This window comes from Balearica regulorum, chromosome 1 (genome assembly GCF_011004875.1).
Source record: "Balearica regulorum gibbericeps isolate bBalReg1 chromosome 1, bBalReg1.pri, whole genome shotgun sequence".
Taxonomy (NCBI): domain Eukaryota; kingdom Metazoa; phylum Chordata; class Aves; order Gruiformes; family Gruidae; genus Balearica; species Balearica regulorum.
Window position 1 is genome coordinate 4,791,436 of NC_046184.1, and position 24,421 is coordinate 4,815,856.

The window sequence follows — 24,421 nt, forward strand, 5'->3', positions numbered from 1 at the left end:
GCGTTGTATGAAATAAATGGCAGAGAATCAAAACTCTCTGCACGCCACTCCCATAACAACACAGGGCTTCTCAAACCCACGTTTGTGCCGAAAGCCAACGCACCAATCTTCCCACTTCTCCCAGCCTAGCAGAGCTTTCACATTGCAAGCAAATGAGCCACCACATGGGCCATTAGCAAAGTATTCCCAAATTAATGTTGCTAATTCAAGTCTTTCTCAGCTGAGTGAGGAGCCTGGACTCCTCATGGGAAGCTGCTGGCACGTCCCTGTAGAAACGGTGAAGGTGGCACCGGGGTTTTGTGGCATGCCAGTCAGGATGGGGCATGGTGGGTGCCTCTTCCAACTGTATGGGTGTTTTGGGGTGTACTAGTCTAATTTTGCTTATGGGCAGGGAAGGAACCCAGAGGGTCCTCAGGCTGGATGAGCGAGGAATGGTGGTGAGGAGGGCATCATGGTCCCCCAGGTGCCTAAGCAGGAAGTGACACTGGAGACAGCACCAAAGACAGGGCACGCACCTCCCCGAGCATCCTCTCGCTCCCATGGCCACGCTGCCCATTGCACCGCAGCGAGGACGTAACTGTTAGAAACCAGACGGGCACGGCCAGAAATCAGGATTATCTGGAGCCGTCATGATTAATAGCAGTGCAGATTTGGACGGGAAATTAAAGCTGGTGCCTCAGGGCTGAAGCACATCTCTAACTATTAAAAACCAGGGTGAGGGAAAAGAAAAAAAAGAGATGTGGGAGCAAAATTATCTCCCACTTCCACTATCGGTCCATGAAGGAGGTATCTCTGACTTGTGGCTCGTGATGAGATGAAAATTTTGGTGCAAGGCTCACAGAAAGCTGTCCGTCTTATGTCAACTTTCATATTAATAGCCTTACAATCTCACGGTTGTACATGATGCCTTTGCACAGGTCTAACAGAATAAGACATGCTAAAAATAATGTTGGAGAAATCAGTGCTGATCACCCCTAGTCCCTATAAAACACTGACTGCAAGAAATCAGTTCTCAGAATAGAAAGTCCGCACAAAAGCAAAACCTCATTTTATACAAACATCTCACTTGTGACCTTTCACGGTGATTATTAGAGCAACGGCCTTTCCTGCAAAAGTTTAACATAAGCTGCTAAACACCGCATGATATTTATTCATCGCAGATTCTGTAAGTGAAAGAAAAATGTGTATCTTTTACCTTGAACACTTCCATTGGAAGAGGAAAATTTGCTGCATCATTAAGGGATTTTTCCAGAGCGCATTTCCACTCAGATATAGTCTTCAGAGAATAGATATCTAAAGCGATGACAACAAAAAAAAACAACAAAATCAAGAGGTGACTGTTTGGGGAACAAACATTTTTGAAAGACTTAAGTTCCTATGTCATAAAAATGAGTAGTACAAGTGAAATGAACAGCGTGTATATTCCAAGCTGTACAGCATGGATAAATTCAACACAAAAGCAACTAGCAGGGGCATGTTTGAAGAAGATTGTGTTTTATATCCTGGAGTAAAACTCAGAAAAATACACATCCTTCATTTTTTGTTGTAGAAACGAGAACCGTACTATCTCATTACTTGAAAATAACAAAAACTCTCTTTGATTTTCAATTCTCAAAATTCCTGATGTTTTCCAGTTTGAGGAGCCTCAGGTCTTCAGCCAATGTTAGTTATATTTGAACAAAATCAGAAATACCTTTACCAAGGCTTCTGTTCATTTGAAAGTCTTTTTTTTTTTTTTTTTTTTTTTTAATTGCAGGGTTGGGATTTTTTTTACAGTGGGTAGGTGTGCAAAGGAACATTTCGGCTCGATCTCTACCCAGACCTGTTTGTTGGTACCACACTCAAACCAGACTATCACAGCAATTCAAAGACTTAAGCTTATGAATTTTCATCATTATAGTTTTAGGCAACATCTTTGTGCAGATTCACATTGCTTTCAGTGAGTTTCTTTAAATAGGTTTAATATTATTAAATTATTATAGTAACAAGCCCTTTATGGTTCAGTGCAGTGAAATGCCTATGAATCATCAAAGGAAACAATGTAGGAAACAATACTATGATGAAGAACATTATATTGGATTTACTTCTGCCCTAGAAAACATATTGTTATCCTGCACATAACAAGTTATTGCAGAACACTCGTATCAAGGTCTTAAAGAGACAAGATAGGTAGATAGATTGCAACAATTATTAAAATGGAAATGAACATTTACTCAGTAATAAACTTGAACCTTGATAAGGAGTGAACAGGGTGAAGCTTTTCTTTTGTCAGTTTGGCCTCACGTACTTACATCACAGTTCAATTTGGCCCAATTTGCATTTAAATTCCGTACATCTAATAACCGTATATATTTACTAGCTAGCAAAGATTTACTGCTGTATCTTACAATTCTGAAGGAGGAAATAAAAATATGTATAAAAAAAGGAATTGGCAAGCACTGTTTTCACCTAGCACCGACGGTACAAGAGAATTTTATGCTCTGATCTCAACAGATTTAAGACCTTATCAAAATAGGATTTGCAGAATCACTCACTGGAAGTGGATGTATTTATACTTCCACTATATCAAACCTCGCTACTTCAGAACAGACATCAAGGATATGCATATGAATTTCAACACACTTAAAGGGAAATGTTAACCTTTCAGGGCTGTATTTTTAATTCCTCAACTGTCTGGTTATTAATGGGAACATGCATTACAAGTCTTTGTTTACAACACGTGCAGCAGTCACAAGTGTTAAGAAGTGCACTCTTTATCTAATTGTTCATTATTTTATAGCCCTGTTGCTCCAGTTCTCCCTCACTTGCAGAAGCTCTGGTTGGCTTGAAGTGCAGGGAAGGAAACAACTCGCCTTGTTCCTTTCTTTTTTTTTGCCAAGCAGGGAAATACTTGATACAACATGATTTTGCCCCAAGCTCCAGCCAGCCCGTTGTTTCAACTAACAAAACGTCTTGAGTTTTGGAAAACCCTCCTGGATGCTCCCCTGCTCCCCAGACAGGGCAAACTGAAAATAGACCCTCATTTTCTACCATGATGATAGTGATGCACAGAAAAAAAGAAGAAAGAGGCATTTTGGGAGACTTTGCCCAAAATCAGTGAAATCAAGCAGCAACTGCTTTGGACAAAAAACTTCCAGAGACAAAAGACAACTCCAATGGTTTCAATAACCAGCAAGCAATATCATATGCGCATTTAATTAGTGGCAGCTAGCTTATGCTGGCAAGTATATGGACACTAAATCGCACGGTTAAAAGAGCATAAAGCATTTCATTTAAGTGATAGGGTTGCAGGTAATTGAACAAAGTGTACTGTGTCAATTTGTATTTAGGTTAACAAGGAGTGAGCAATTAAAATGACTGCCAATTTGTCTTTAAATAGAAAGTAACATAAAATGAGACGATCTCTTCCTGCATATGCAGTCGACGCAAGACCATCAGTGGCTCTGTGTCAAGCAGCCTGTGCCAATTTGCACTAGCAAGGAGGCTTATTTTGGATTCAGATATACATCTGAGGGGAAAAACACACTATGACCCCTTTGCCTCAGTTAAAAGGGCTTGCGAGACATACAAAGTCCCTGAAAGCTGCCATTTAAAGAAGACAGCCAGGATGGTATTTCCTAAGGACCCTCTTGCACATTCTTGTACCTTAAGTGGGTGCTAGGATGTGGATGACTTCAGAAAAGAGACATGTCCACCCAAAATACGGTTCTTGGATCCATGGGATCTCCTTTATATGAGGTGCTCTGCATCTTGAAAGACTGACCTCAAACTGCTGTGCAAGGTGAAACCCAACTTGGCAGGTCCCAGAGAACCTGCAGAACCACCGTGCAGCTGAACATCTTCATTTCATAGCAAATAAACACACAGCCCGATTTGGGAGGAACTGCATGTCCTCAGCATCTATTCAGAGGAGATTCATAACAGCTTTGATATACAGTCTAAGGATGTTCCTGCTATCAATCAGGGAATCACCTCAACTGGCTTCAGATGTTCAAGTTAGACAATCAGGTCTGTAGTCCTTGCTTTCAACTGCCCCGAGTGGAAAAAACAGGCTTATGAAGATGTCATTTCATCTGACCTATGTTAGACATGTGTTAGGCATCCCTTTTTCTCCATCGATGATAAAGAGAAAGCAATAGCTCACGCTGAACTGTCTTTTTGATGCCTACACTATGGCAGGTGAATTTAATCCCTGATGTGTAAAAAGCCAACATACTGCCCACAGACTCTCTTTCCTAAGAAGGTCCATACTAGGTCTTTTCACACAACAAACGTCTTTCTAGTCCAACTCCTATTTACTACAGAAGTCACTTGGAAGGAAGGAAGCAGGCACAGATGTGTCCTTGGCACATTCTCCTGGCCTGGGGAATTACATCCTTTGACAGTTCTTGGTTTAGTAGCTTCATCCCTGAATTTCTTTAGAGCTCTCTGCTGCCAGCATCTCATCCTGACAACTCACTACTGCTTGCCTGCCTGCTTGCTCCCAGATTTCTTTTACAGACTCTTTAATTTGAAACAGATGCCCTAGGACCAGCCACTTGGCTTCTTCCCTCTTTTTCCTCTGGGTTCATGCAATATCATAACTGTCTCATACATTCTTTTCATCCATTGTGTTTTATGAACATGTTGATGTTAGGTAGACATTAAATGGCTGATATAGTCCACTACGTCAGAAGTGGAACAACCAAGCATTCCTGTCCCCAGAAACGCATCAGATTCCCATTTCTGACTGACTAGTCCCCAGAGCGCAAAGCCCAACAACTGGGTAGACCAGAAGGAGGGATCAAAGACAGACCCTCGGGTGCAGTGTTCAGAAGAAGACTTGTGAGAAAATGGAAGGGTTCAGACCCAAAGGGTCTTTTCTCAGCAAACTCCTATGAGACACAACTTTAGGAGATGTAATGACCACTCATTTAAATCAATGGAAGTCAGGAAGAAGACCTGGGGCATTGAATTCATTAATAACAATGTTCACTAAAAAGTGAACGACCAGAGAAATGCCAAGGAGATGATACAGATATCAGATGAAGACAGACAAGAACAAGAGAAAGAATTTTAATTCTTTAAAAGCAGTTAAATCAAGGAGAGGGGAGAAGAAACATAAGCAACTTCAGCAAAGAGAGAGTCCAATAACAAGTCTAGAGACAACTGAAAAAATGAAAAGAAAAAAAAAAGGCAGGGGAGGGAATTCATAGAAAAGGAAGCACAACTGGATAAAAGGAGGAAAGAGTAGAAAGAGAATGGAATAAACAAAGAGGAAGCACAAATCTTGTTCGGGCCATTTCTGTATTGATTCACTAAACCTATACAGGCCAAGAGGGTTCAAAGCCAGTCAATGAAAAACTGTTTCTCTGCAACACAAATACTCTGTGAAATAACAGAGTGAGTGATATTCATGCTCTCCAGCATTCACATCTAATTTAGAAGTGATGGGGAACATTGATTCCTACCTATCAGTGAAGAAAAACACGCTTCCCAAAAAGCATTCAAGGCCCCAAGTTAGACCCAAGACCCAGACAGACTTGTGAACATGACAATTGCATGTATTGGGGTAACCGCTCTGTGTCAGGTGTGATGGAGAGAAGTCACAACAGAAATACCTACCCAAAGGAGGGCTACCTTTCTCCTATCATTTGACACCCATGGGAAAACTTCACCCACAGCAGGAGGAAAATGAGGCATGGACCTGGACAAGCTGTTCACCTACACAGGAAAAGGTGGAATAGGTCTGCTGGGCCAAAACCTGTGCATTAACCAAGAAAGCACCTCACCTCTGAAGGGAAATGGTAGTCCTGGGGCATCCAGCTTGGAGATGTAAACAGCTAGCAAATGGGGGCCAGGCTCCACAGGACTTGGCAAACAGCTTCGCAGCCTCAAGTACAAGTCAGAACTTTATGAAAAAAAAACAGATGCCGCACACTTTCTGCCCCAAAGACGATCATGCATGCACTAGCCTAAGCTGTCACGTTTACCAAGATCCCTAACTCCAAGAGAAGTCAAATCAACCAACTTGACTCAATCGACTCAGCCAAATCAGAGCCAAACACCCTGAGTAGAGTGAAACCCAATAGCCTAGAAACTTTCACAAAGTTTTGACCAATATTATTGATGCAATGGAAATAATTCGCCCTCCCAGTCTTCCCCTGCTGTAATGGGGTATAGCCTGGATGGAAACACATCTCCAAAGCCAGTCCCATTCAACCTGCCAGTGAATGCCTCTGCAAGCATTTCTCCAGGAGGCTGCAAGCAGCCCTGAGCCTCTGCTGTGTGCTGTGGTCCCTAGACCTCATCTTGCCTGCTAAGCCTTAGTAATCCTTAGTTTTCCCCTACACTCAGCCTTGCACTCCTCCTTGCCCTGCTGGTTTGATCCTGCTCCTTCTGCCAAACCCAGTCCCACTGCCTGGAGTCTGATTCCAGCTGACCCCTAAACTCTGCTCTTGCCCAGCCTCCTGGCCCAACCTGCTTGCGCCTGACTCTTCTGCCTGGCTCCTGTCACTTCAATTTCTCCTGCCCCTGGGTGTGTGACTTCCAGTTTCTGACCTCAGACTTGCTTAACTGCAGCCCCCTATCTCTTTCCTTCCAAGCTGGTTTGAACATTAAACTCAACTCTAGAGAGTTTCTTCTCCAAGCTGCAATCTCCTGATGTTGAATCTGGTCTGACAGACTTGCAAAGACTTCACTCCCTTGGAGAAAATGCAGATAAAATTTGTGGTCTTTTAAATCTGTAAGATCTCATCTACCCTTACTTAAAGGAGTATTTTCTTAGCTTCTAGCAATAGACATCCCGTAACTCCTGAATGGGCATGTTGAAATGAACAGGCAGACAAACCCAGCACTCTCACTGCACTTTGTGATTGGTTACACACAGGCAGGTCTCACTTGGCAGCTGCACAGCGATGTTACAGCAGAATATGAAAAATCTGTGTTAGAAGGACCATGAGGGTCCCAAAGCACTTCCTTCAACCCTGGGCAATTTCATGGACATCTACTGCTACCCAATCGAAATGTGTGTGGCCAGGGAAACACAAATGGGTAAGAGGTCTTTGGGTAAGGGGAAAGCAAATGGAGCCTAGTATATGCTGAGAGGTGTCACCTAGGACTTGATCTGGACAGGCGAAGAATGGCTCTCAGTGAGGCCTCCACCAGGATGCCCACATTATGGCCAAGAAGACCAGGCCACTGAAACACAACTGAAAAGGGCTGGGCAAGCAAGCACATCCTTGGACTATCTCCATCAGCTCTGCTTCTTGGTGGAAAATGGCACAAAACTGCTTTTATTGGACACTGCTTCCTTCCAGGAGTGAGCTAAGCTGAACTGAATTTATTAAATATATTTAATACAGTTTACCTGACCCATTTTGAACCTAAGTTAGGTGACTCTCACATGCCATCCGTGTTACAGCTAGAAACTACTGGCAAAGCAATGTGAATGCTGGAGAAGAAATGGATTGCACAAGTATCTCAAAACATCAGTAAACGTCAGAAAGGGAGATAGTATTTTTAGGAGGCTCTTTACCTGCAGGTGGGTCCATTCTGTATTTATTCTCTTGACACCAACCGACTGGTCGAAGTCTGCAATCCAAGTAAAACAACCACTGGTCATAGGATTCAGTCTCCTCCAATCCCACATAGCGAAGGCGTAATCTTCCTCCAACATTTTCAACCACACTAACTATCCAGTACTGAAAGGGATTCTGGGAATCCTGCAGCTCTATTAAGGAATCAACTGTAATGAGGTCTACAGGGTTTTTTCCTCGCAGAGGCTGTTTGAATAGAAGCAAAACTCCTTATTTTAAACTTTATTTGAAGACTTCTCAAGGAAACAGATGACAGCAGAAGATTATTTTTGTTTTTCACACCATCATCCAAGCGATCAGCAAACAGTCTGTTCTACTTCTATTTTACCCAATGTCTTCCAAGTGCAAATTCAGAAGTAAAACAGAAAACAACAGTTGTGCTAATTTCTCAACCGACATCATCAACAACAACAAAAAAGAATAACAAAAGGTGGAACAGCTCATAAGGCACATCCACTTAAGATGCTCCTGAACAACTCAAAGCCCAGTTATACTGGAGGATTTCAAACCAAATTCTCATTGATTGCAGCTGATAAGAACCAATCATAGGACTGGACAATGGCATTTAGGCATTTTACCTAAAAGGCAACTACTTCGGGCATGACCCTGAAATTGCCCTCTGTGCACTGATCTTTCCCACCAAAGACTTTATATTATTCCTACTGGCACGTAGAGCAAATTATTCCCTACTGCCATGGATGCAAGCGTCTGTGGTGGTTACTCCAAAGCCCAAAGCCAATGGCAAGTTCCCACCAGCTTAAGTGGCCTTGGGATCAAAGCCCAAGGCACACAGGATTTGCTGGATCAAGCCACCACCCTCAAGAAACTCCAGTAAATGAGTTTATTTGCTTACATACAGTATTTTCTGTGATCCCAGTTTTGCAACCATTTACACATGTGCTTAACTTTACACCTGCAAAGCTGCCAACCACAGGCATTAAAAAACCATGAGATGCTTTGCAGAATGATACCTTTGGGGCTCAGTGAACATCTCAGTGAATTGTTTTGTGAACATCTCTGTGTTGTCAAGCTTTTCTCCACTAACGTAACAGTTAGATATCTTCTTTTTAAAAAAAAAAAAAAAAAAAAATGCAACTTCTGATTCTTATGCAATTTCTCGATTCCAGGGCTTTAAGAGCAGCACTAAAAAACAACCCAAGAGTTGGGAGCATTGGTTCCCAAACGAGATGCTAAGCACAGGCAAAATATATTAAAAACAAGGAGTTCTTTTTTCCTGTGTGTTTGCCCCACTTCTACTTAATTAAACAATATAAACCTTTCGCAGTATTTTTTTAAAATATTAATTCTGTAAATCAGAGTAAGTCCAGGATGGTTCTTTCTAGGGGTGGATAGGAAAAAAAAAGAGAGAAAAAATCCTTATTTTTCAAAAAAGTTCTCTTTCACACTGAATTTTGAAAGTACTCAAAATTTTGAGATGCAGCTGATTTTGACTACATCTCTCAAGCCAAAAATGCAGGCAACAGAATGAGAATTTGGTAAAAAATTGAATTAAAATTATCTATAATCATATCACATGTACAGTTTTAACCAGCTCTATGATTAATAGATATTTCTCAGAACAATATATTTGCCCTGATAAACCACTCTTCTATTGTATAAACTACAAGCACCTGTATAATCTCTTCAAATATTATTTCATGGCAAAATGCAGTGTCAGAAGTTAATAATATAATAGAAATCTACTGTAATGGAGTTTTTTCCTCTCATACAACTGCTTTGTTGCAACAAAACATTCTTTAATATGAAACAATGGTGTAATGATTTAACTTATTATAATAAATGCCTGGCTGTTTAAAAGCGAATATTGCTTCTCTGATTTGTGTGCTGAATTTTAAGCCAATGGGTTGTCACTTACCCCTGAGAACTGAATGGCTAAGATTAATAATTGGCTTGCATGAAATATTAACATTTACCATAACGCAAGAACTCTTTATATGCATAGCTAGCATGTTAAAAAAAAAAAGTATCACTACATATTGATTTAACAGTATAACAACAATCTGCAGCACTCACGAACAGCAAATCTGTCGACAGGGGGTTACATACATTGCACGACACAGACAGCACTAAGCACATATATTACATAAAACACCAGAAAAGGGTCAGAAACTGTTTCAAGCCAACACAATGTTTTCTCTCTGCATTTCTGCCTGGGGCTGCCTTTTTTCTCTACCTGCGGGAAGGGAATGGAGAGGTTTGCAACGGCATTGGCGTACACCAGAGATGGGTGTTGGACACCACCAGCTTTTTGCATGTACCGACGAGGAGTGGTCCAGAACAGGGACGCAGCAGACCTGAGGACGTGCATTATTTTAGGCATACAAGGGCTGTTTGGCTAACAGATTGAGGGGCAAAAAATCCCTAATGGTACACTATTAATTCTCCCTCCAGATAGCTCGTACTGCACAGGCATGTGGAAAAAAGATACAGTTGTGGCTGGTGGGAGTGACCAGGGACAAAATGACCAAAAATGGTGTCTGGACACACACTTGCTTACAAAAAGCCAATACGAGCACTTACACAAAGGTAAACTGCCTGTATGCCTTCACTCGCAGCCTAAATACAGAGGGGAAGAGAGAATTATCTCCTATAGGATGGGCTGTCTCCTCTCCAAACACCTGCACGGCATCCACAGCAGAGCAGGGCAGGTCCCAATGGAGAAGGTGCCCTGCTCCCAGAGTTTCAAGGTGAATCTGCAGGATTTTTGTCCAAGATCTCAAGGCAAGCTGAGGGTGCCCCAGATGCAAGCTACCCTGTGGATATGCTGCACCAACTGGGCTCTTGGCCATATGCATGCATCTAAAAAAAAAACCAACCCCTTCTTCTCTCCTGACTACCAACAACTGGGGCCACGTCACTGAACTTCCCTGCTAAATTTGACTGCTGTGTTTAGGTGGAAGGAATGCCCTTGGCGGAGCTACCTCCATATACACATAAACCTGATAGTGCTCCCCATCAACCTACTAAACCCCCTCTCCAACCTGTGTGCTCACCTGAAAGCTCAGGTCACCAGTTTGATGGATCTAACGGGGCACTGAAGGCCTGTGTCCTTCCTACAGACTCCTTCCATGGTCTCCTTCACCACCCAGCCTTTTTCTGAGTACCCAACTTTCTAAGCACTACCCTCCAGCCTCAAGGAAAAACAAACTACCCATCACCAGGTCAGATGCAGAACCAGCAGAGTCAAGGCAACGTTGCCACCAACTTTTGGCCAGCGCTGGATCAGACCCTGCTGCCAGTACAAAGACGTTGCAAGCAGACAGCCCTACATGTTAGGAGTGCAACCACTGCTGCAGCATGCACACCGCGACACCACATCAGATTGGAAGTGCAATCTAATACATACGCCTTCCAGTAAATTTGCAGGTGCAGTCCGGGCGCCGGTCAAATCATGTATGAGAAACTCCGTCCAGTCCATGTATTTCTCTTTGATTGCTGGGGAGGGGGAGCAAAGAAAAGAAATACTTAGCACAGCAGACTGCAATGGACTTGCCACATGTATTTTAGAGACACCTCCGCGGGCTTTACCAGCTCTAAGTGTCATATACAATTGCAATACAGACCAGGAGAAAATCCGGTTTGTTGTCCAGTTCCTTGAGCAACCTCTGCACACAGACTTCCCAAAATAAGGGAAGGTGGTGTTCCACTGTAGTTGGTGACAGTGATTTACCACCACGTAGCTTATCATCTCCATCCCTCCCATTCAAAACTGGCCACCACTTGTGTAACCGCTTGTTTCCTGCTTACCATGTAGGCTTATAAAGTCCCTTTGTATGTTCACTAACGACCTCAGAGAAAAATAAGCTGTGCAAACTTTCAGTTCCTCAACAGGACAACAGAAACTCCAGGTGCTTGCCCCCACAAAGCACAAAAATCAACCCTGAGGACATCGTATGTCACCTACCTAGTCAATACACTTGTAAAAATTTATCAAGAACATCTATTTAATTAAAAAAAAAAAAAAAGTTTGAATAATTGCTGAGATAAACACTGTTAGCATGTGCTACTTTAGGGATCTGTATCCACACAGTTGCTAAGATTTGAACTGAAACGTATAAATGTTGCCCCTGGGATTCAAATTCTGGTTCAATTCTTGTTGAAATCACTAAAGGTTGGGCACCAAAAAGCAATTCAGCAAATCTCAGCTTCAGAGATTCAGATGCCTCTTCGAGCACATTGTGCATTTCCCATCAGAAACTCAGGAACCAGACTTTAATTCTACCTGCCTGTAAATGGGAATTAAATTACATCAGAAACATTTTTCTCTCCCCAAAAATCTTACTTATATGTTAGACTACCAACAATATTATAGTTATGTTGCTAACACAGCAACACCTATAGACGGGAAAAATCTCAAGTATTTGTAAATTGCAACATTTCCTCTGAATAAACAACTGCATACATGGTTTGAAGATCATTACCCCACGGGGGAGGCCAGGAAGGGCTGTAATTAACCAGTGTAGGTCCAAAATAATTAAATGATAGCAGCCCTCAAGTTTTGCTCAAAGGAAACGGAGTCCTTTGCTCCACATTTTAGGGAAATACCACATTACCCAAACAAGAACAATTCAGTCTTAAGCACTTTGTGCTTTCACACAAATCAGGGTGGGATTTCTAAATGTTTTTAAAGCTCAGTGACAGTGACTTCTCAGCCCTTCCCAGAGATGGGCGTCAGCTACTGCCATGCCTTGACAATGCAGAACCTGAGCTGTGGAACCTCTGAGAAGGTGCAATCTCAGTAGGTAGAGCAGGACTTCAGACTGCAAACGCAAGCAGCAATGTCAGCAGAAATATTGCCACCATTACCTCCAGACAAGGAGACCAAACCTGAGCCCTCTCAAAACACATCCTCAAGCCATCTGCTGCCAAACACTGCTTTAAAGAAACGCAAAGAGGGAGCAGTGGGTTTGCCCAAGGACAGTTATATGGCATTGCCACAAAACGTGCTCGTGGCTGGGCTTGCTTCCCGCGTGGCTGCTTGGCACACTTGGACTCTGGCCCATACTCAGTTTATACAAACCTTATGTAATCCATACAGCTGGCCACAGACAAAGACAGAAGCCATGCCCAGCAGACTGTACATCAGACCTCATTTCTGAGTTGTGCTCCTTCCCCAAAAGCCAGTTCTCTCAGTGTCACTTGAACTATAAATTCAGTTTATAGATCTAAATTGCTTTGAAAGTGCATTTAAATGTATTTTAAATTAGCAAACTTTAAAGTGCTGGACATGAGCCTCTATAAAATAAAACCTAAGCTAGCCTGGAAATGCTGTAAGTCTTTTGCAGCACTAATTCTACATGATTTCCAGATTTATGACCTTTACATTATTTAAGATGAAGGAATAGCCTGAGAAGAAATGGTTTATACATGGCACTTTCTTTCTCAACGTTCCTGTTGTGTACACCTCAACAGGTCCTGTCCATCTACATCAGGATAAAGAAAACAAGCTTAATTTTGTCATCAGCGAGAAGACAGTAATTGCCATAATGAACGGGACTGGAGTCCCTCTAGTTCAGACTTCTGCCTCTCGCTGCGAACAGCACTGGGTGCATCAGAGAAAGGTGCAAGTTGAACTTCAGTTTGGCTCATACCCACAAAGTTGTCAGCCAGATTTTGAATGCCAGAGCTTCACTACTAAGGAGTGACAAATGTGATAAAAAGAACACTGTTCGAACTTTCAAAGCTGGCAGGAGAGGAGGGGGGGAAATACGATTTTCAAAGTTGACAACAGATTTCAGGGGCTTCCATTTCCAGATGCCCGATTTGACATGTCTTAACAGTGCCCAATTTACAGATCTTGCTGTCTGTCAGTCAGTCCCCCTTCTAATGCCTCTAAAAAAAAAAAAAAAATCCCTTGTCCTTTTCAAAAGACTTGCACCTCACAGCTTTTTGACACCTAAATAAGATGGGGCCCCTCTCCACATTCAAATCTGGATTATGGGCTTCCAAAATCCAAAAGTGCCAAGGTGACCTTTGTTTTCAGACTAAACAGACTCAGTTGAAAAAACATGCTACTCCCAGTTTCTGTGATAGTTTCAGAGCTATCCTCCCCCAACAAATCTAATATCTGGCTTTATTTTATTCTTCTTTTGTGGTATAGATGAAGGTACTCTGGAAACTTCTGGGAGTTAACAGATTGCACTGGAAGTTTTAGGAACAGGAATTTGCACTTTTTTCTGTGCCTGTAGAGCACAACCAGGCTCCTCAGTATTATGGTTCAAATCATTACAATGCAAATATTAATTTTTTGTAGTAACGAAGTGAATCTGAATCATCGCAATATCTGCAAAAGCCTCTGAGGACCAAGCAAAATGTAAAACAAGAATAATCAAACAAAGGAAAATCCGCTGGGTAAATGAGAATAGCTGGCAGTGTAATGCATGGGTGCCCAACCTGAGCATCCATCCCAGGAAATGCTGGTGCTTCTCTGGTATATCAGACTCAGCACCTGTGAATTGAAGCACTGATTTTCAACCACTAATTCACATGTTTGCTTGTTAGCTACAGGAAAAGACCCAACCAAACCTCTCCTACTGCAGACAGGTTGGAAGAACTCTGCTTTTAGAGCCCATCTGCACCTGGCTGCCCAACTGGTGGGATGGGAAGGTGGACAGGACAAAGGATCCTGTTCCACAGGAACCTAAGCTCCACTAGTGTTGCTACTTTCAAAAAAATTTTTCCTTCCTTAAATAACTTCAGTGAGTCAGGAGTGGTCCATGGGGCTCAGATATCCATATTTTCTCTCCCTTTCAATGGATCCATCTTCCCGTAAGACCTCTGTGAACTTCCCCCACCCAGAACCTGTCAAGCTGAATGCACCTCCAGGATCTTGTCTAACATCTGTGGTGCCGTGGGAGGCAGGGGACAGACACAAGAAATAAACTTCCTCATCAAAACCTTTTAAAGGGAACCATTTCTTGCAGGGAGGTAGGTCCTTCTGCAAAAGACAAAAGTCACAGAGAACAAAATGCGTCCTTCATTCTTCAAATGGAAATACTGTAACAAGCCCCCTCCAACCACAAAGTGTGATGGGCACAAGCAGTAATCTACAAGCACATGATTAATCTCACCCTAATTCATGCCACCCTAGCTCTTACTGAGCTGCACAGATTCAAAAGGCGGTAAGAAATCTTCATAGTAAGAAAGTCCCTGGTACTTCTGCCTGGATGGCATAGGAAGAAACATCCCTAATTCTTCACAATCCAGGGAGCTGACAAAACTGGAAGACTTTTACCAATGCATAAAGTCCTCTCCAAACAAGGATAACTACCGACAGCAACCTGTCCCTTTGCACACCAACCCTTCCCTCACCAGGTAAAGCTCATCTGTGAAGATGGTACTGTCAAAAGGGACTGTCACCTACACAATGGGGCTCCAAACAGGCCCAATGACCAGAAAGCTTTTGAGATATTCCAGTTATATTGGGGCTACTTTGGAAATTATACCCTAAGCAGTGATGGCTTGCTTGACTAGAACAGTAACATAATCCCACTGATTGGTCCTCTAGAGCATGAGGCTTTGATGCTCTGCAACGTCACAGCTTGATCAAGAGTCCCAATATTGCTATGAGCAACACACCCATCTTAGCACCAGTCCTGTGGTCCTGCATGGTCTCTGCTGTGCAGAGAAGTGACCAACAGGACACTCTGCAATGGTCTGAGACCCTGGGGGTAAACTGACATCCAATTTATTACAGTGAGAGGAAATGATTCAAGAGAAGCAGAGACATGGTAGCAGAAAAAAAGACTCAGTTTAGTGATCCCACCGATGCAAAGGGCACAGTGTGAGCTGAACTGAATGATTAAACACTAAATAATCCAGAGAGGAGACAGGCATTAGCAACACTCTCACCATGGAAAAAGCATCGGTCAGAGCTTGCACCATATTAGACACAGTACAACCCAAACACAAGGCATGCATCGCGCAAACTGATGCTCCCAAAACGCCAATGCTCTTGTAACTGCTTTTCTTTCCAGGTTTAGCAGGCAACACCACAGCCCCTTTTGGAGTTGCAGCTTGTGTACGCAGATGTGCCTGTTTCCTTTGGATTGGGTTCAGTTCATCTTGGAGCTGGCGTGGGTGGTTGTTTTCACACCTCTGCAGCTCCAAGGCCAAAGGCTTTGAAGCATCTTCCTGCCATAAAAATGCCACAGAATCACCTGCCTTAGAGCAAAGCAGCCCAAAGCAGAGGCCAGATCTGCACGTTGTTGGGCCAAGGTGTGTCCATCGTAGAGCCAACTGCTCTGCTCCAGACTGCATTCATGCAGGACTAAATGCACAGAGAGGAAAAATCATCTGGATCTAGATCACCGCAGAAAGACCTGAGAAAAATCCCACATTGCTCTCCCCAGTTCCTGAGGAGCAGTTGTTGTGGTGCACCAACTCCCAGACTCAGCACCGGGCTGGGCTGGTTGAGGCTGAGCCAAGGCTTTGCCTCCTCCTAATAGACCTCGGTGAAATTATCCACACCTGGAAAAGTAAAAACCAAGTATCCCTGCTCCACTGCAGTCTTTGCAGCACATTACCTTTGCATGTCCCGCAGGAAGATGCAAAGCCTTCCTCTGCCTCCTTCAATGAAAAATATTAATTTCAGAGAGCAGCTTCTAGTTTGGCAGATATTACAGCAGATTCTTAAATTAGAAAGAAAAAGGACCTTTCTACATTAAGACTCTATTTATTTCCACAGAAGTGATGGTACAGGTTATAAAACTGAGCTCCCCTTCCACAGGGCTGAACTCCATCAAAAAACAGATTGCACCCAATATCCCTCAAACAATAATTCTTCCCACTTCTTTCTCTACTCGATTCACCCTGCCCCCAGCCTCTCTGACTCCCATTCCTCTCTCCCCTTTTGAGACTCTGCCATTTTCTCACTTTTACTCATTCATCTCATTTTCCCAAGCAAACGACTCCGGGCTGTGGCTGGACCTGACTGCTACAGACTTGGCCACTGCAGCAGCAGCTGAGGACAGGGACTGCTGCAACCTGGTCACTGGTTGAAGTGCAAAGTACCATTAGCATCGTTCACCGTGCACCAGGTTTTCACCATCAGCTCCTCAAAACCAGCCTTTTCCCCTTCGCACTGTGCGTGCTGACCATGAAAGCCATGCAAACAGCGGTGAGAAAATGCCAGAGCGCCGCACAACCTGCATCACCGCATCCCCTGTAATCCCACTAACCGTGTCCCTGAGACCCAGGACAGCGGCTTCATTCCCGGTGCACAACCGGCTGCCCTAGCGATCCTGTAAATCTTTGTGCCCTGCCTCAGCCGCAGCATATAATGGGCTCAGATTTATCTGTCTCTCTAGAGAAATAAGAGATTAAAAGAACATTTACAGTCCCATGAAAGCACGGAGTCACAGGCGCTCCATTCAATGAATATGAGATACTATTATCACATTACCAACTCTTGGGATTTTATCTAGTCTCCTAGTAGTTGCTGTTTTTCTTAAAGCCACTTCTCCCAGGGTCGTGGCTTTATATGAAAATCTTCATTTTCTTTTCTTCCCCCCCCCCGCCCCCCCCAAGAACAGTATACTGCAAAGCACAGGAAAAAACTTGAAATCTGAAAGACTGAAAAGACAATAGAAAGAACATGCACTCTTTTTTTTGGCCTTTTTATGACTTCTTTTTTCCCCAAACCACTCCCTCAACTGACAAAAGCAAGACTCAGAAACTTGATCTGCCGCATTCAGTAAAATAAACTGACAGTAGAACAAATACGTTAGTGGGTTCTGGCACGTAAACAAGCTACTCCTCAGAAACACCATTACATACTCCATGGATACCCTTGCCCTTCCCAGCCACAAAGGAAGGCATAAGAAGCAGAAAAGGAGGTTGAGTGGGCCAAGACCATGCTTCCAGCCACCAGAGATCATCAAGCAAGTAGTGTGCCATTACTTCAAATTAAGGCACGATAATACAAAATAATACATAATGCACGACTGAATATCTATGCCCATCTATCTGCCTACCATTTGAGCACGCTGAGTACAAACTTACAGGCAAGAGGAAAACCTACCACTAGCCCATCTGAGAGGACCTGAGCTGCTGCCATCAGTAACACAGCCCAGGACAAGTAATTATGTCAAATTATGTTCATTTTTGTCCTTTAAAAAAAAAAAAATCATTAGAAAAAGTGTAAAAAAAAAAATTCATTAGAAAAAGTGTTTTCCATGTTGGGTGTTTTCTTTTTTTTTTTAATAACCCAGGATCACCAGCAACCTGTCAACTCCTCTACTGGAGAATCCCCACTGGACCCCATTGACCTCTAAACAACAGCGTTTTAATTTTATCACATGGGAAGCGAGGAACAGCATCTTAACCAGCTTTATAAAATGGTTTAAAATCTTTGGGATAAATCTGCTAAGTGACAACACTCTCATTGTGGCATTTATTCTTATTATTAAAAATTTAACTCCTTCCTAGGATTGGAATGAACAAAAATCGTTAAGAAAGAGGAATTATAGCTGGACAGGACCTGCTCAATTCTTGTCACTCCATTATGAAATAAACTAAAATATCAGGATCTCAAAAAAAAATTCTAAACAAGTAATTATGTTCAAAAGTTTATATATAGATATTTTATATATATAAGATACGCAGTCTTTAAAGAGGTAAATAGCATATTGCAAAAATATAGAAACCTTGTAATATTGTGATTTTATTTTTCAAGTCACAGATTTGATGCAATATTTATATGTTATAAAAGTCTTAATATATAAACGTTACAACTATGTTATAAAGGTCTAAACGATAGAGTCAAAATGAGATGGCTTTATATCAAAATAACATAGAATGCTGAAACAATTTGTTTAGACTTCACCCATCAAAACAATTTGTCAAAACTGACATGTTCTCACAAAATATTTCCATTTTGATAAAACAGCATTTTGACAGAAAACGGTTGAATCCAAACATTTTCATTCAGCTTGCTGAACTATATACGTCCTTGTGAACCAGACTGGATGCAGAAATGGGATGGGGCGGTGAGCGCTGTCCCTGCTCCAGGGTCCCCCTGCACCCCAAAGGAAAGGGCTCAGGCTGTGTCTACGCTGCTTTTGAACCATCCCCAAGTCCTTCAGGGCAGGGAACAAACTGCCGCATACCCTACAAAGCCTAGTACAAGATCCCCCATTAAACATTTCCAAAATAAAATAAATCAAAATTAAATTTTAAAGTTACGTAGTGATTTGATGGCATTTTCTAGGAAAATGTTTGGTTTGGATTCTTTTGTGTGCTCCCTGGAAAAAGTCAAATGTGGCTGGAGACACTTTCAAATGACTTTCTTACTTGAAACATTCTTCTGTTCTCACATCAGCTGAGTTCTGTGGTTTGAATTGGATTGCAAAGTAATGAAAATGCAGTGTAAAAAAAAGGAAAAAAATGTGCATCAAAAGCTGTTGATCTGATTTCCTAATGATGCAGCCATAAATATCAGGAGATATCAACTTCAGAGCTCAGGCATCACCTTCTACACATCTGTCTTAAATATGGAAAGCCTTCAAAGAAAATATTATATATAAGGGATTTTCATGAAAACCAGAAGTTATAAGCAACTGTGCATCAAAGAATACATGTGCTCAAAATACATTCCTGGAGTCAGCAGTACATTGTGGTTCCATTCATATGAATTTATAACAGGCTAATAAATAGACGTTAGAAGGAAGTGTGATATCTGTAGGAGAATGTGTAGCTCTTGTACACTGATAGAAGATGCCGCTTTAAGCTATCAATTGATCTGCTAGGTCTAATATTTTTATTATATATTTTTTAATTTTTATTTATTTATTACTATATATATTTTTATAAGTAAAACTGAAAATGTGTAAACTTCAAATTAATGTTGCTTGTTTAGCCCACATGAGCTACTTCATACAGTAAGAATATTCTGTATGATTTTTTAATTTTCTTCAAAATACCTGGTGTGCTCTGGTTTTTCAGGCTACCTACAACACCCTGATCCCATCCCTAAGAGAAGACTACCCATGCTGCACTTTGTAGGGTCATGACGACCCAAGAAAGGGCCAATGCACAGACTTTAATCCTTGCATACCCAAATCTGTACGCAAAGAGCACCCCTTGATTAGAAAACTAAAGCAAAGACAAAGAAAGGCATGAACACATGCTTTAGGTTCTCACCTGCAGAATTATTCCCTTATAGTTTTTTCTATGCAATGAATTTCAGTATAACGTGACTGTTATCCTTCCTGCTGCCATTCAAGGTTTCCAGAAATGATCCACTTATATTCTCTCGATCAAAACAAGCAAGTTCACATGCAAAAATTTGTCTCACTGTCCACAGGAGGCTTTACTTCCTAACATCCTTTGAGTCCTTCACAGACATACACACTATTCCCCTCGGGTTTCTCTAGTCCTCAATTAACTGTTATCTTTTTAACAATAAAAAAGCAGCGGGTGGTTTGGGAGTTGCTTTTCTTTTCTTGAAGCTTACTCTGGCCTTACTCCAACCCAGCTGTGGGAACTACAGGTGGAAGAAGGTGGATGTGGGATGCTGTGGGAGAAAAGTGTGTGTTTGTGTGTGTATGTGCAGCCAGGTGATGCTATTACACTGAAGTTTGGGGTTTGGTTTTTTTTTTTTGAATGATGCAAGATCCTGCAGCAACCCTCTCCACTAGCTCACTGCAGCTCAGGAAGCCTAACAAGACACTTTGCCTAGCAAGAAATAACTGGCAGGAGGGTCACCACCAGCAACTGCTGAGGTACCTCCTCGCAGTAGGTTCAGCTGTCTTTGCTCCGAACACAACATTATGGAAACCACCACGCTCTTCTCGCGAGCCCACTGCTATGGCTTTCTGCTTACAAGTTAAACTGCCCAAGATGAGAAGAGAAATTTGCCTAATAAATCCCAACAGCATGATGACCTGTGTGCCATTAACCCATATTAGCCTGCCTTGATTGACTGAGTACAACAGCCTCAGGTACCCATCCTGCATGCAAGCTGCAGTAAATGATCTACTCATAAGTACTGTGATTAATCACTTCCCTTCAGTGAAAGTCAATAGTCTACTTGCACTGGATTATTTAAAATTTAAAAAAAAAAAAAGCGATAAAAAGGAGAAGTGTGTTGACAATGGGAAGCAGCTCTGCTCTATCTCGGTGGCATTATCTACCAATTGCAATTAGATTATGTAGATAAAGAACAGCAGCAAATTTATCAGCTCTATTTGCACTTGTCACATCCCTTTGCTGTAAGAAGACTTCATGCAAGTGCAAGTGGCACCACGCAACCAGGGACCACCGAGATGCAGAACTGCTCTCCCTTGGGAGGACAGAAACTGGGGAGCAGGGAGAGCATGACACAGGCGAGAGGTGAGGGAAACTCATCTCTTCCCACCCTTGGCCTTGCAGGGATGCAACCAATTCATTCAGCTGGTCCCTCAACATAACTACAAGTCACCTGCAGCCATCTAGCCTCAATAGGATGGTATTCAAGGATGAAGCGTGCAACTTTTCAGGGCATTTACCAGGCGCAACCCTATTTTTATTTTTTTTTTTAAAGTGTTTTTACATTAATTTCACCTGGAACACAATTCTGAAACCTTGTCATCCAGGCTAGGTACCAAACAACAGAAACAGCCCCATTACACCACCATGAACTGGGAAGAGCAGCCACTTGGCAACTTAGGAAAGGAAAAGATCCTCCAGACACAAACATTTTTACTTGGGTCAGTTATCTGTTCTCTTGTATCTGCACGTATGAATTATTCTGATTTTGCTATAGCATCCAGTGTGGTAAAAAAAGGGCTGATTTTATTCTCCACTACCTGTGTGATAAATTAAGAGGAAACCTGATGCATAACTACAAAGGTCACAGTGTTTCACTCGGAGCAAGTGGTTCCTACTCCAAAATTTCTCACTTTCACTCTTACCTAAACAGAGATTATACACTCTTTATGCGTAGCAATAACATTGCTCTCGTAGCAATAACATTGCTCTCTGCTCAATTCAATTCAAGGTACAAGGTAACTAAATTTCATTTTTATCAACAACAGTCTTAGAAATTAAGCAGGAATGGCTGACTTAAATGGTCTCAAACGTGTACACACACCGACAGAGTTCCTGGAAGGTATTTCTGAAAGCCAAGCAATGCCCAGCATTTGAAAGCTCTGAACAAACCATATAACCATAGGGGTTCCTCCATCATTAGTATCAATGTCCATTAGGGTGACAGCTCACTGTGAAAATGAGCATCCAAACTCCACGGCTCTCGCCACTTAACCCCAAGCCTCCACGTACGTTCCTTGATTATTTTTAACTCCGCTTGCATTAAGCGCCATGCTCAGTGCGCAGAAGAGATGTATCATGTGCGATGAGAGCTCAAACTCCTAATCTTAAGACCCAGGAGTCTTAATGAACGCCTTGTCAAATCAGCAGTTCGGGAGCATTCAGGGAGGGGGGAACCTGGTATTTTGATTGTAATTTCTAAACCCATTTTTATCCCATAGAGATTAAAAAAAAAAAATAATTGTAAGAGCTCTGTTTTTCGGGCAAAATCAGCACCTGAACCAAAGCACTCAGAAGCAGCCCAGGTCACAGACCTCAGAGCATGGCTGCAGAAGATGGGTTATGCATGCGCCTATATGAGACACAAGTACATACCTCAGATTCCCTGCGCAAAACTGCACTTCGCAGTTGCTCAGCTATTTTATTCCAAGCTGTAGCCCCTCTGGGTGAAAACTAAGAAAGTATTTAGTCATCTTTGCAGGCACAGAGATTTGCTGTTGCAGGGAGGCAGAGATGCACAAATACTTTGTAAAATCCTGATTTAAAAGTTTCGAAAGCCATCAGGGAGGATATATGCACGCTGCTTGCCCATCATCACCCTGGTAAAGCCTACATACAGCGTTTCATGCGCTCCCTGTGTACTAGTTCCAGAAGAGGAACATAGAAAGGGGAAAAAGGTATGTCTACAAATCAAAATGCAGTAATTTCTGGATAAATCCCCATCCAAGTTCACATTCATAACGACAGCCATTCGCAATATTGCAAACAGCCATCAGCTTGGTTCATACTCTGAATTAGTACCTCTGACTACTGTTGGGCACACACTGGACCATGCCAATAGTTGTCATCAATTAGTATGGGGGTCTTTCACACAATACTGCACTGCACCAGATCTGTCTGATGCTAGAAAGTGGAGCCAGTGGAGGAGAGGAGGTCTGGAGGTTACCTGATCCTGATCCAAATGCCAAACACTCTACCCTTGGCTTGCCTTTGCAAATGGACACAAGAGGCACTTTATGCCCTCTCTCTTTGGGATCTCATAGGCCAGCCCCAAATGGATTCTGCTGCATAACAACATCTAAAAGTTATGGGCCATTCTGTAAGAGGATGTCATTGCAGTATAAATATTGTGCCCAAGGCTCTGACCTCACGTCTCCAAACTCTATCCAATTATCTCACATACTAAGTGCCTTTTCTCACTTCTAAATGCCGCGGTCACTTTCTGAAGGCTATTCTTTGGAGACAGCTCTGTAAAATGCAACAAATTTACAACAGCACAATGTTCTTACATAAAGCATAAACCAGTTCACTGCACAATTACCTTTTTTTCCTTGGCAATGCCAACACTCTACAGCAAATATCCACTATGAACAAAAGCACCAAAACACAGAAGACATATAGTGGGACCTCATGTCCAAGAAACCCATTCTGGGTTTGTTTTTTCCATTTTCCATCTACTACAGAAAGATGAGAATTAGTGGGGATGATGCTTGCAGTTTATCATGTGCATAGCACACTACAGAAGAATGATTAAGACAATTCATTCTTAGCTCTGGTGGGAAACACCAAGTGAAAATTAAAAAAGGATACAAGTTTTGATTAACAGCAAAAAGGTTATTTTCTATTACCGAATTCAGCAGATATGCATGAGACCCAGCAAATAGCCAAAAGCACTTTTTTTTTTTTTAACTTTTTCTGCCTTTAGACAGACACTACAAGTCTAGATTCACCTCACCCTTCACAACCTATGTAAATTTTAAGCGTCTAGTCTCATATTATCTGAGATTATTACATGTTATGTCTACAGGCAGTGAAACATGTCCCTGGCTGGATGGCCACAGACTGGCAGTCTCAAACCATGTCTTCTTTAGAAGACACGAGCAGTGATTTGAAAGAAAAAGCAAGCCATTACTATTTTCAGCCTGGACCCCCAACACAAGGGCAGAGATGCACCCCACAGATGAGAGGCAGAGGGATAGCTTGGGGGAAAAGCCTGGCAAGATTCAGGCAGGAGACTGGTGCCATGGTGCTCAAGTTGGTGAGGAACAATGTTGCAAGGTAGGAACAGCAAAGCAGGATGCACTAGGTCTAATTTAAGGATTTGCCCAAATTTCACTGCTCATGCCCAAAGCATGGGACACTACTGGAAATCTAACCATGCCCATGACCGAAGAGTGAGCCAGCACACTTCCAAATTATCACGGAAATAGCCAACAAGCCTCATTGACCATGACTTCACTTTCTGACCCTCCACGAAGCAGAAGCATATGTTTAAAAAAAAAACCCCAACAAACTCATTTCACATTTTGCAGTGCATTCTGTAATTAATCAGAATTGTATTGCCAGCTTCTAATGATTGAATCCCATTTAATCACTTTGCAGCCTCTCAGTGGTGTGACGTAAGTGCCACAAATCAGAACTTAGAGGGCCTTATGAGCATTCATCACACATCCTTCCCGAAATTAATGGTACAGTCTGAGCACAGCCAGGCCCCATGAGGTGCTTAACATCCTATGCACAAGATGTAAATTCATAATCATTATTGCAACACCATCAAAGACATACTCCATCAAGGC

The 24,421-nt window shown here is 42.3% G+C and overlaps 1 protein-coding gene across 3 annotated transcripts in view; it reads right to left on the reverse strand.

The window, feature by feature from the left end:
- SFMBT2 (Scm like with four mbt domains 2) overlaps positions 1-24,421 on the reverse strand; it is a 115,306-nt gene that overhangs the window by 51,853 nt on the left and 39,032 nt on the right. For 2 of the 3 annotated variants that reach the window (XM_075760773.1, XM_075760693.1), the window contains exons 5-7: positions 10,945-11,033; positions 7,517-7,763; positions 1,196-1,293 (exon numbers count right to left, since the gene is read on the reverse strand). In XM_075760773.1, the coding sequence (XP_075616888.1) occupies positions 1,196-1,293; positions 7,517-7,763; positions 10,945-11,033 (434 nt within the window). The remainder of the gene's footprint in view (positions 1-1,195; positions 1,294-7,516; positions 7,764-10,944; positions 11,034-24,421) is intronic. The other variant, XM_075760858.1, reaches the window with a different exon arrangement.